This window comes from Bubalus kerabau, chromosome 10 (genome assembly GCF_029407905.1).
Source record: "Bubalus kerabau isolate K-KA32 ecotype Philippines breed swamp buffalo chromosome 10, PCC_UOA_SB_1v2, whole genome shotgun sequence".
Taxonomy (NCBI): domain Eukaryota; kingdom Metazoa; phylum Chordata; class Mammalia; order Artiodactyla; family Bovidae; genus Bubalus; species Bubalus kerabau.
This window is the reverse complement of record NC_073633.1, coordinates 96,972,498-96,986,304: the sequence shown is the minus strand read 5'-3', so window position 1 is coordinate 96,986,304 and position 13,807 is coordinate 96,972,498. Positions and strand designations below refer to the sequence as shown.

The following is a 13,807-nucleotide window of genomic DNA, read 5'->3' as shown; positions in this document are numbered from 1 at the left end:
GGAACACTTGTAACATTGGGTGGTCACTAACTTCTCAACAGCTCTGTGCAAACTTACGTGCAGGTCCTTGCAGGCCCGTTTCTTCCCATGCCACAGCTGTGGGGTTTGTTTTTAATTTCATTGAATATTTACAATTCGTTTTGAATGTAAAAGCTATCTATGTGCCTGCCCTGTGACAGGAGTTAGAATACAGAGGTGTGTATGGTACAGTCTCTGGTCTCAAGGTTATTCTACATTTAACCTCTTAATTCAATATTGGCTTTGAAATAATTTTCAGGTCATTCCCTCTTAGTGGTTGTATTGGTATGTATAAATCAGTGACTAGCTAATCAAAGACTGTAGAAGTTATTGATTTGTAATCAACAGAACCTTTTGTCCCTGTGGCGAAATCTTTAATTTCAGATATTTCTTCCAAGTCTTTTGAGAACTGCGCTTTTTCTTTTTAACTCAAATAATTGTTAAGCGCTCTTTTCTTCTTTACAATGGCAACATGTAAGGATCTCTAATGGGCTCTGTAGATAAGTAAATGCAAATTTATCTTTTTCTCATTATCACCTTGTGATTTATTTCTGATGTGCACTGAAGCAAGTTTGTAAATTAATATGAAATTCTCTATAGAAAGTTTCATAGCGTATCAGTTGAAAGCAGTTATCTAGGAAGAGCTTTGTATCTGAGGCAGTTTGCAAATGCATCTCATATACTTCTTTAAAACTTTTATTTTCTGATTTGAAAACATACATTTATCTTAGAAATACTATTTCTTCTTAGTTGACTCTCTCCATCTACAGCTTGAACTGCTTATACCAGTGGTACAGCCGATTTTTAGTATTTGGATTCTGAGAGTATTGATCAATTTTTTATAATGTTTGCTTGCCTTGTTTTCTTTTCTAGAGTACCCGAGTGGCTTTGGACCATCTGGAGTCTGTGCCTGAGAAACTGAGCCTACTAGAAGATTTCAAAGGCTTCCGAGTGAGAGAGAGTTGGCTTGTCTCTTTTAGTATTTTTATCTGAGTGAGAACAAGTGACATCTTCCTGATGTGCAAAGAAAATTGTAGGGAGGGAGGGAAAACCAAAGAGCTTGGAGACTCTTAGCTCTCAATCTTATCTGAGTTTATTGACATTTGTGAAGCCAGGATTGAAAATAATGGAATTTATATGTTAGCACAAAAAAGGAAAATAGAGACTTTTACCCTATTACCGGGAGCTCATTTGGCTCCCTAAAGCTTTAATTACAATTTAGAAAAATCGAAGAATTAAAATACATTACATTAGTAATATATAACTTTTTGATGAGCAGTTTTCATTTGTGAATTATCTTCTTTTATTAAACCATTAAATTTCCAGAGTACTGTTTGTCGTAGAGATAAAGTACACAGGTTATCCCTATATGACAATATAATGATTCAAATCCACATAGAGTTTTAGATTTTGTATCTAATGCTATTTATTGATAGAACTCTAACCACAAAGGATTTCCTTACGAAGTCAGTTAATTACATATGTGGGTTTACCTACTATAATTTTTTTTTTAAGTTGCTCATAGAGGAGAGAGGCAAAGCAAATAACCCTGCCGCCCAGTCATGCCAAACAAGGTCTAGCCCAGATAGCATCTTCACATGTCCCCTTGGGGATGCATATGTAGTGGACAGTTTTCATGATCTGTAATTTTTTGACCCTGTATGTACAAACAGAGGTGAGAGTCTCTTTTTGAAAAACATCAACCGTTCATTTCACATTGCCTTTAAAATGTAACTTATATTTAGGTTCTGCTTAACTCTAACATATTTGAGAATATAGTAAGTAAAAAATATAAGGCAGATCATTGCCATATTGATTTCTTGGAGGTATTAATGAGATTCAGCTTTCAAGGTCTACACTATTTTAAAATTTCATTGTGTATTTTGCTAGTTCAGTAACTGAACATTTTTGAGTGGGATCTAAGGTTGAGCTGACACATGTGGAAATTTGGAATATCACGTGTAGAATAAAACCAAGCATTTCTAGTATACTTTATTAAAGTTTCAGTTCTTTCTCATGATTTGATTTTATATTTGCAGTCTAAATCTCAGTCTCTATGAAAGAATTATGAAAAATGTACAAGAAGATATAATTTCTGTTCACCCTTCTATGACCCAATGCGGAGAGGAGACAATATGTTACACCCCGTCCTTTCCACTTTTTTCTCTTTAGATAATAGAAGTTATCAAAGTGAATGAAGGGCAGGCAAGAGAGAAAGTATTAGAAACAGCTGGCATTTGTCACCTGAGAAACTGATGCCCGTCTTATACCAGTATAAAAATGTAGAATTTAACCTCCAGTAACAGCTCATTTTTCCTCAGTGGTCTACATTAAACAGAATGTTCACAAGTACAATGTAAAAGTTGTTCTCTACTATTGCCAAATTTCTTTATTATTTTTCATCATTTATGGGCTATTAATTATCTACAAATCTAGCTTATGTGTATGCACACTCACATAGGAAGATGGTGAAATTTTTAGAGACAGAATGTTTTTCAAAATTTAGAATTGTACTTTTAGTCATTCAAATTGAAATGTCTACTTTTAAAATGGAAAGAAATTCGTTAGCAAGTTTTATGCACTATATATGGCAGGCAAAAGCTAAGCATTTTATATTTCTTCAAATCTTCAGACTCACATTATAAATTGGCATTGTTTTCCCTCATTTTACTACTCAGGAACCTGAAGCTTGGAGTGTGTAGATTATATAAAACTATGATATAATTCTGCATATTTATAGGAAAGCCCATCTGTTTTGCCTACTGCCTCTAGCCTGAAACCCATTCCATATATACTCTAAAGCCATCTATATGATAAAAAGAGGTCATGTAATCAATTAATGAAAACATTGCCTTAAATAAAAATATATAAAACCTTTAGATTATTAGATGTAGATTATATTTTTCAAATCCTTAAAACTTTCTAAAATTCAGTATGCAGTTAACAAGTTTAAAAACCTAAGTTCTGGTTCATGCTCTTGCCCCAGACAAAATCACTTAATATCTTAGAGCTTATTTCCTCATCCATAAAATGAGAGACTTGAACAATATTATCTCTTGTTCCTACCCACACTGGCATCACTAGCATATATGTGAAATGCCTTCCACATGCTTTTGGACAACACTGTAGTCTCGGACAACTAACTGTGAATACACGTTGTCATCTTACTTAGATGATCTTGACTTTATGCTTATTTAAAGGTGTCATAGTCTCTGTCTCTCTCTGTTTCTCTCTGTCCCTCCCTCCTTGTCCCACTTCATTTTTTTTTTTTTTTTTTTTTTTTTTGTAATCCTTATTTTGAAAGGAATGGTTCAGCAGCACAATCCTACATTTAAACATTACATATTTGATATGGAGGAGAGGGAACAGCTTTGGGTTCCAAGATCACTCTGCCACAAATTGCCTAGCCTTGGGCAGGTCATTCTTAACTTACCTGGGATGTAACTTTGTTTTTTTAATAAAAATGATAACTTTGGAATTCTAATACCCCTTCTGGTCTGAACATTCAAAAAGTTATTTGGGGCTATTTGGGGATCTAAATTCCATAGATGATTTTTCTTATATATGAAAATCAGTTGCCCTAATTCTGTTTAATTTCTCCCTAATTCATACTAGAAGGGTCTACATAGGGGACTTCCCTGGCAGTATCGTGGTTAAGATTCCAGGTTTCCAATGCAGGGGTTGCCCAGTTCAGATCCCTGGTTGGGGAGCTAAGATCCGATATGCCCTGCAGTGCAGCCAAAAAAAAAAAAAGTCTAAGTAACAGGCTGCAGTGACTGTTTGCTGTGTTCTATCCTCTATCCCCAGAAAGAAGGGAAAAATAGAAAGGCAGGCAAGCCCTGGTTATTTTTCTGTCTTAGTTTATTACCTGAATCTTTTCATGCTTTTGAGGGCTGGTGAGCTATACGTTTTTTACTTCCTTTAAGATATTTTTGATGTCAACCATTTTTAAAGTCTTTATTGAATTTGTTACAAGATTGCTTCTGTTTTACGGTGTTGGTCTTTTGCCCTGAAGAATATGGGATCTGAGTTCCCCAATCAGGGATCAAACCCATGCCCCCTGCATTAGAACGCAAAGTCTTAACCACTGGACCACCAGGGAAGTCCCAAGATGAGCTATCCTTACATTTAAAAATCTACATGAAATAATAGTTAAAAGGTAGTGTGTTGAAGAAAGAGAATTTTTTTTTTTTTTTTTTTGCTAAGTGCAATTCTAAGGGACAGTATATACCATCCAAAAGTGGTATGGTATCATTAAATACTATCTTCAAACAACTCACTGTTACTTTAAATTTTTCCCTTCACCTAAAGGATGTCAGTCATAGATTGGCAAGGGGACTACCAGTGGGAGAAAAAAAAGGCCAATAACTTTTGTGGGACTGTTTTTATTTTTAATGGTAGCATCTAAAGTGACCATCTTTTTCCTTATCCTTGGGAACCTCTGATTTCTCTGTATATCTCTCTAAATGCCTATAATGATTTATTATCTAGATATCAAAACTTTCTCAGCTTAATTTCAAGCTCTGGTTTCTCTTTCATCTACCAATTTAGACCCTTTCTTGTTTTTGCAGGGTTCCTGCAGTTTATCCGACAGAATTGACGGGAGATATTCGAAATACCGAGTTCACAGAGATTCTCTTCAGCAGTGCCGGGATGACACCAAGCACAGAATCCAAAGCTTCAAAGTAATGTCCTTTATATACATTTGCAGACTTTGGGTGTTACTTATGGTTATGGCTATAGCTTTCTAAGCAGGCCCCATGGCATTTGCATAAGGGTACTTATGAAAGAAATGTTTTGATGTAAGAGATAGATCTTCAATTTTGTAGAAGTAGAAAATAAAAATTCAGGGATCGTGTTTATAACTTTTTATCTGAGAACTAATTATTAAGTGTATGCCATTGTGGCTCAGCTGGTAAAGAATCTGCCTGCAGTGCAGAAGACCTGGGTTCAATCCCTGGATTGAGAAGATCCCCTGGAGAAGGGAAGGGCTACCCACTCCAGTATTCTGCCCTAGAGTATTCCATGGACTTAATAGTCCATGGGGTCACAAAGAGTAGGTCACAACTGAGGGACTTTCACTTTCTTTCACTTTCATTGTTGTTTAATATCTTGTTTGTCTATGGGAATTGATGCTGCTTAGGAAATCCTGGTGGGCTTCCCAGATGGCTCAGTGCAAGAGAATCTACCTGCTAATGCAGGAGATGTGGGTTCAATCCCTGGGTTGGGAAGATCCCCTGGAGAAGGAAATGACAGCCTACTCCAATATTCTTGCCTGGGAAATCCCACGGGTAGAGGAGCCTGGTTGGCTACAATCCATGGTGTTGCAAAGAGTTGGACATGATTTAGTGACTAAACAACAATAAGAAATCCTGAGCCAGGAAACCCTTGGCCTCTTGATTGGTCAGTGGTTTAGTGTGGATGGCCACCCTCCTCATTGTGTAAGTCTGACTATTCCTCTCTCTGCACTAAAATCCTCCTCAGTAGGTGAAATAGCCTATAGTATTTCCTAGGATCAGCGTTTATAGTCATTCATTTCATGAGGATAAGAGCTCCATATTACTACTTCTGTCTGTGATTCACTAGTGGGGGACCATATAAGAGACTGGGAAGATTTGACCTAAATTACAAACCATTCCCTAGAAGCTGTCCAAGACCCATGTGGGTTATGGGTGACTTGAAACTCATTTGACCTTTAACAATTGTCAGCCTGGAGCTGAACTTCTTAACCCAGCATTAGTGACATGTGTGCCAGGTAATTCTTTGTTGCAGAGGCTGTCCAAGGCATTGTAGGATGCTAAGCAGCGTCCCTAAGAATGTACTCACTGGATACCAGTCACATTCCCCATCCCAAGTTGTGGCATCCAAAAGCGTCTCTGGATGTTGCTAGGCATCCCCTGGAGGGCAAAGCTGCCCTCTCCCTCTCACTGAGAACACTGAGCTAGAGAGGATCATCTATAGTACACTCCAAGTCAATTTAGAAAATAAAGCTAAAGTTTCAGCTCTTTTATATTCTTACAAAGTTCAATATGTATGCATATTCATTACACTGTATATATTCACTTATTTCAGCCAAGTGTAATTATTTTTAAGGTGCATCTTCCCCCCTCTGAATGTAATTGGACAGAATGCTCAGTGGATGTAAAGACAGTATTCATTTACATAAGCCCTCCCTGGTATGCTTAAAGTGAGCTCTTTACTTCCCCCATCCCAAACAGAAACTTAACACAATATGCCGTGTTATTTATGCCCTTCCTGCAAAGAGGGTGGTCTGTGACTTTGTGCTTTTTTATACCTTTGCTCTTTATATTGGTATTATTGACTATAGCAGCGATCATGTTATCATATATGGCAAATTTTAAGTTCACTAAATTGTCTTCCAACATTCTCATCAGGTCTCATATACTCAAGCATTTCTCCTCCACTTAGAGTGCCACTGACTTAAGCAGAAGAACAAGGCTTAGACAACAATAGCTAATGATAATAACTACTCGTTACTGAGCACATATTAGAGCAAACTACATGAAATTGCTCTTTTTGTATGTGTCTTGCGCTTTATGTGCCTGATTTCATTTAATCCTCACAGCAACCCTCTTTTGTTTTTTTTTTTTTTAACCACTGAAGAAAACCAGGTTATAGAGCGATTATGTGGTTGAATCATGGTTAAAACCTACATCTGCCTGGTTACAAGAATCTATATCCTTGACCACCAGGCTATTATAGTGTAAATTTGGATCTGCTGTCCCTTAATTTTTTTTAGAAGTCACCAAATATAGGACAATATCTTTAATAAATAAAAGTCTGTTTTCTCCAAAAGCACAGAAACACAGTGTATGCCTCTTAGTTCAATAGAGGTCTAAAAGCAGATGAAATATTTAAGACATTGCTTCCCAATACAGTTAGATTCAGTATCAGGTGAATCAGTGCTATCTAGTGGCACCCAAATTGCGATAAATCAATGCAATTTCTATAACAGCATATGGCAAAGCTATGAATGTTTAACATGTTCAGCAAGTAATCTCATTGGAGTTCTCTTTAAAATTACATTTGCAGCTGAAGAGGAAATCAAGCCTGGTTTTGTGAGGCCAACACTTATCAAAATGAGAAATAAGTTTGAAAATTTTGCAAATAGGCAGTGCAAATGCAGGAAAGAGCCACAAAGCACATTGTATGATGACATTGTTCCACGTTAATACTACTTAAACATTTTTAAATGTTGATCCATTTCAGTGATGAATATGTAGATTATTATCCTGTGTAGCAGATGTCTGGCCTGAAATAATGCAGTGATCTAACGCAAAACTCATGAGACTGTCACATTTTTTGTAGTCATTATTGCGAAAAATGTGAGAGCACATTTTTGCAAATCATAGATACCAATGATCATTTGCTTATATGCTTTTTATAACATAACTTATTAAGAATGAAAGGGGAGGCAGCTTCAAAAGAAAGAAGTTCATATGGGCAGTGAAAAAATTGTTAATTTCTTAGCTTCCTGGATAATCAGAGACGCTGCCTCTGATTTCTTGTTGTTCAGTCACTCAGTTATGTCCAGCTCTTTGCAACACCATGGACTGCAGCGTGTCAGGCCTGCCTGTCCCTCACTCTCCCCCAGAGTTTGCTCAAACTCTGTACAGACTATATTGCCAAAGCACTGCATCACCTGTTGGAGATGGGGGTGGCAGCACACATAAGCACACAGAAGGCAGGTCTTCAAGTAGAGAATAGTTATCTGTCATCTTAATCCTTACAGATAATTTCTGTACAGTTGTTTTAGAGCACAGTTTGGCACACTGCCAGCCATGGGCCAAGTCTTGCCTGCTGACTGCTTTTGTGAGTAAAACCACTTATTCGTGTGTGGTCTATGGCAGCTTTCATGCTCAATGGCAGAGTTGAGGAGTTGCAACAGAAACTGTATGGCCCACAGAGCCTCACAGATTTATCATCAGGCCCTCTGTGGGAAAACTTTGCCAACTCCTGGTCTAGAGAAAGGAGACTTTTACCAAACTATTCTTACTTCCTTTACATGTTATGTAAAGTATTCTCTTTTCTTCATTTATCAGCCAAATACATACTACGCAAGTTCTTTGTAAAGTCATACTACTGTTCATTCACTCAACAAATATTTGTTGAGTTTCAGCCATGTGCCAGGAACTTTCTAGGTGCATGGGAATCACATCAGTGAACAAAACAAAGATCTCTGCCTTTGAGAGCTTTTGTTCTTAAGGTAAGATCTTCAAGTCTGTTGTTGCTGACTACAACATCCAGCAAACATGTACTGAATTTCCACTGTGCACAAGACACAGCACTGGACAGTGGAGAGAATCATGGCATTTTAATAAGAAAAGTCATTACCAATCCTTAGGAATTCAAATAACTGTAGTACAAAGGAGAAAGGGATAAATGCTGTAAAGACAACCCCATTAGGGGACTTCCCTGATGAGCCAGTAGTTAAGAATCCACCTTCCAATGCAGGGGATACAGGTTCGATCCCTGGTGGGGGAACTAAGATCCCATAAGCCACCCGGGAGATAAGCCCACACACCACAACTACTGAACCCCTGCACTCTAGAGCCTGGGCTCCACTCTACACCGCAACTAGAGAAAGCCAGTGGGCTGCCTTAAGGCCCAGCACAGCCAAAAAAAATTTTTTTTAATCGATCCCAATAAACAGCAGTGGAAGTTCAGAGAAGAAAGATGCTCTAAAGCCTTTTGAAAAGAGGCTCGTGATGACAAGGTACACGGAAGTGTTTTATCCTCATCTGTTTGGAGAAGAATCACTGTTAGCATTACAGTCGTAGAACCCTGACTGTATTACTGTTGACAGACAAATAGCTCTTGGAAGAGCAGAACCATGTTGGCAGCTGGCTTCGCTCATGTTTTCGCTGATGTCAGAAGGCAGGGAGACATCCAATATGACCGCACTGCTGCTGGTGGAGGGGGAGGTAGAGTAGAAAGTGTGCAAGTCAGATTCCCTTTCAATTCAGGAGACTCATCGCCCACTGTTTGCTCCAATGGCCATCACCAGGCTCAAAAAGATCAGGTTTATAGAAAGCCATCAAGATTTTCAGCAGGACCAGTGTCAGCAATCGCTGAGAGCATAATGTAACATTGTATTGAGCTTCCTAAGTTAACTGGACAAAGCCTGATCTCGAAGTATGTACAGAGACTTCAATTCACTGCTGAATTGAACACAGCGTTGTGTACACAACAAAGCATTCCGTAGCTCATTTCATCAGGCCTAACTGGGTTTCTGTAAGACAACAGACTTCTTTTCTGTCCCAGCTGTTTCGAATAGAACAGAATGTTCAACAGTCAGCCAATAACATAGCATTACTAATCGGAATTCACAGAGGAGCATGGTTTTGTCCAAAATATTCCCATTTGCTACCTGCCCTTTTTGCTCTCTACCCATGTTCAATATATGGTTTTAATTAGCAGTGGAGTTTTTGGTAAAATCACAAAAGGCATGTTTTGTTCCATCCTTCCTCCTCCTGAAAAGAAAATCATGATTTTCAATTTCTAGCAGAAGAGCTAGTAGGCAACTTCTCTTTAAAAGCAGATGTTTTACAGGATAAGAAGAGGTGGGTAAGGAAGCGCTGATAATGGCTTTCAGCACAGGTTATGAAGGCAGAGTCTGACAAAGCCCATTGTCATATTCGCTCAGTGTAAGCACGTGTGTGCTGCTCCTAGAAGCTGTTTCTCCCTGCTTGAATTGCTCCATGGTTTGTTTATGCTTTGCTCATAGCAATTAATGACTGCACTTTCTCTCTAAGGTCAGCTATTTCTGTCCATACCTTAAATTGTCTACAATTGTTAGCTTCTGAAGCATGCAATATATAACTCCTGGTGCAATTCACAATTGGAGGTGATTTTCACTTAATGACTATTAAAATATATCATCAGTGTATGACTTATGTAATTTTACAGATATTGCTTGGGAATAGCAGTGGCAATCATGGTGGAAACTGAGGGAGCTTTAACCTCATAATACCCCAATGACTTACAACCACCTCTCTCCATGCTTTTTAAAGAAGTTGTGTGTAAACTGCTATGTAAATATAGCTCTATGCTTCTGCCAGCCCCCAGCAATTTGCCATCATTTAAACCTCTCCTGGAAAGAATGAAAGTGAAATCGCTCAGTCTTGTCTGACTCTTTACAACCCTGTGGACTGTAGCCTGCCAGGCTCCTCCATCCAAGGGATTCTCCGGGCAAGAACACTGCAGTGGGTTGCCATTTCCTACTCCAGGGGATATTCCTGACCCAGGGATCAAACCCTTGTCTCTTGCGACTCCTGCATTGGCAGGCAGATTCATTATCATTGTGCCACCTGGGAAGCCCTATATAGAGATTTAGGGCAAGGGTCCCCAACCTTTGTGCCCAGACCAGAAATGGTCCCTGGCCTGAGTTAGGAACCTGGCTACATAGCAGGAGATGAGTGGCGGGCAAGCAATGCTTTGCCTGTCTGTACAGCCTTTCCTATCACTCACATTAAGACCTGAGCTCCACCTCCTATCAAATCAGCAGTGGCATTAGATTCTCTTAAGAACTTGAAGCCTACTGCACTTGAATCAACCCACACTCCCTCATTGGAAAAATTGCTTTTCACAATACTGGTCCCTGGTGCCAAAAAGATTGAGGACTGATGATTTAAGGTGCAAGCAACCCACTCCAGTGTTCTTGCCTGGAGAATCCCAGGGAAGGCGGAGCCTGGTGGGCTGCCATCTATGGGGTTGCACAGAGTCAGACACAACTGAAGCGACGTAGCAGCAGCAGCAGCAGCAACTAATCTTAAAAAAAAAAAAAAAAAGTAAAGTAAGTCACTTTAAGTGACTTTTTTAAAAGTAAAGTGACCCTTTAAAGGGTCACTCTTTGTGACCCTATGGACCTGTAGCCCGCCAGGCTCCTCTGTCCGTGGGATTCTCCAGGCAAGAATACTGGAGTGGGTTGCCATGCCCTCCTCCAGGGGATCTTCCCTACCCAGGAATTGAACCTGGGTCTCCCACGTTGCACGCAGATTCTTTACCATCTGAGCCATTGGAGGCAGAGGGGTGAACTGATGATTTGAGGTGCAAGTCTAATCTTTAAGTTACCGTAAAAGAAATAGTAAATATAGCTAAAGGTAAATACTGCAATTTGGGAAATGCTATTCTATGGATTATATGACTTTTGAGGGCAGACGCTGTCTGCCTTATCTTTGACTCCAGAATACACAATGCATGCTAATTTGATGATTAAACTTTTTTTCCCTAACTTCAGGCTTTCACGGAATTCTAACAGATTTCATTGTTATTTTTCCAGTATTGTTAGATGACACATCTGAAACCTCATAGGCAATTGAATCATGATGAACTCTGAAGCAATTTTTGTTCTTTTGAACAGATTAAGACTAACTTTCCAGCCATAATATTTAACTAGTTGATTGCATCTTGCCATTTTAAAAGTTAAACAAAAGGTTGCCAAATAAGTTGAGATATTTTTTGCTATAAAACCTGAAAATAGCAAAGGAGCAAAAGTGATTAATTAAAAGTCAAAGTGTGTACTTGTATGAGCATATTTTTTGCTATTCTTGTGCAGTTGCTAAGACATGTCTGATTCTTTGCGACTCCAAACTGGACTGCATCACACCAGGATTCTCTGTCCTTCACTATCTCTCAAAGTTTGATCAAATTCACATCCATTGACTTGGTGATGCTGTCTAACCGTCTCATCCTCTGTCATCCCCTTTCCTCCTGCCCTCAATCTTTCCCAACATCAGGGTCTTTTCCAGTGAGTCAGGTCTTCCAATTGGGTGGCCAAAGTATTGGAGCTTCAGCTTCAGCATCAGTCCTTCCAACAAATATTCAGTACTGATTTCCTCAGTTGACTGCCTTGATCTCCTTGCAGTCCAGGGGACTCTCAAAAGTCTTCTCCAATACCACAGTTCGAAAGCATCAGTTCTTCGGTTCTCAGATTTCTTTATGGTTCAACTCTCACAGCCATACATGGCCATTGGAAAAAACATAAATTGGACTATATGGACCTTTGTTGGCAAAGTAATGTCTCTGCTTTTTAATACACTGTCTAGGTTGGTCATAGCTTTCCTTCCAAGGAGCAAACGTCTTTTAATTTCATGGCTGCAGTCACCATCCACAGTGATTTTGGAGCCCAGGAAAATAAAGTCTGTCACTGCTTCCACTTTTTTGCCTTCTATTTGCCATGAACTGATGGGACCAGATGCCATGATCTTAGTTTTTTGAATGTTGAGTTTTAAGCCAGATTTTTCACTCTCCTCTTTCACTTTCATCATGAAGCTCTTTAGTTCCTCTTCTTTTTCTGCCATAAGGGTGGTGTCATCTGCATATCTGAGGTTGTTGATATTTCTTCCAGCAATCTTGATTCCAGCTTGTAATTCATCCAGCCTGGCATGTCACATGATTTACTCTGTATTTAAGTTAAATAAGCAGGGTGACAATATACAGCCTTGACATACTCCTTTCCTAATTTTAAACTATTTTTTCCTAAATTTAAATACCTAGAGTAACGGGCAAATTTGGCCTTGGAGTACAGAATGAAGCAGGGCAAAGGCTAACAGGGTTTTGCCAAGAGAACGCACTGGTCATAACAAACATCCTCTTCCCACAACATAAGAGAAGACTTTACACATGGACATCACCAGATGGTCAATACCGAAATCAAATTGATTATATTCTTTGCAACCAAAGATGGCAAAGCTCTATACAGTCAGCAAAAGCAAGACCGGGAGCTGACTGTGCCTCAGATCATGAACTCCTTATTACCAAATTCAGACTTAAATTGAAGAAAGTGGGGAAAACCAGTAGACCATTCAGGTATGACCTAAATCAAATTACTTAGGATTATACACTGGAAGCGACAAATAGATTCAAGGGATTATCTCATAGACCGAGTGCCTGAAGAACTATGGACCGAGGTTTGTGATATTGCATAAGAGGCAGTGATCAAGACCATCCCCAAGAAAAAGAAAAGCAAAATGGTTGTCTGAGGAGGCCTTTCAAATAGCTGTGAAAAGAAGAGAAGCAAAAGGCAAAGGAGAAAAGGAAAGATATACCCATTTGAATGCAGAGTTCCAAAGAATAGAAAGGAGAGTTAAGAAAGCCTTCCTCAGCGATCAGTGCAAAGAAAGAGAGGAAAACAATAGAATAGGAAAGACTAGAGATCTCTTCAAGAAAATTAGAGATACCAAGGGGACATGTCATGCAAAGATGGGCTCAATAAAGGACAGAAATGTTATGGGCCTAACAGAAGCTGAAGATATTAAGAAGAGGTGGCAAGAATACACAGAAGAACTATACAAAAAAGATCTTCATGACCCAGATAATCATGATGGTGTGGTCACTCACGTAGAGCCAGACATCCTGGAATGCAAAATCAAGTGGGCCTTAGGAAGCATCACTACAAACAAAGCTAGTGGAGGTGATGGAATTCCAGTTGAGCTATTTCAAATCATAAAAGATGATACTGTGAAAGTGCTGCACTCAGTATGCCAGCAAATTTGGAAAACTCAGCAGTGGCCACAGGACTGGAAAAGGTCAGCTTTCATTCCAATCCCAAAGAAAGGCAATGCCAAAGAATGCTCAAACTACCGCACAATTGCACTCATCTCACACGCTAGCAAAGTAATGCTCAAAATTCTCCAAGCCAGGCTTCAACAGTATGTGAACACTGAACTTCCAGATGTTCAAGCTAGTTTTAGAAAAGGCAGAGAAACCAGAGATCAAATTGCCAACATCTGTTGGATCATCAAGAAAGCAAGAGAGTTCGAGAAAA

At 39.1% G+C, this 13,807-nt stretch overlaps 1 protein-coding gene across 14 annotated transcripts in view; it reads left to right on the top strand.

Annotated features, from left to right (window-relative positions):
• Positions 1-13,807, top strand: part of CEP128 (centrosomal protein 128) — a 605,049-nt gene that overhangs the window by 574,116 nt on the left and 17,126 nt on the right. For all 14 annotated transcript variants that reach the window (XM_055538802.1, XM_055538807.1, XM_055538799.1 and 11 more), the window contains 2 exons: positions 892-969; positions 4,590-4,703. In XM_055538802.1, the coding sequence (XP_055394777.1) occupies positions 892-969; positions 4,590-4,703 (192 nt within the window). The remainder of the gene's footprint in view (positions 1-891; positions 970-4,589; positions 4,704-13,807) is intronic.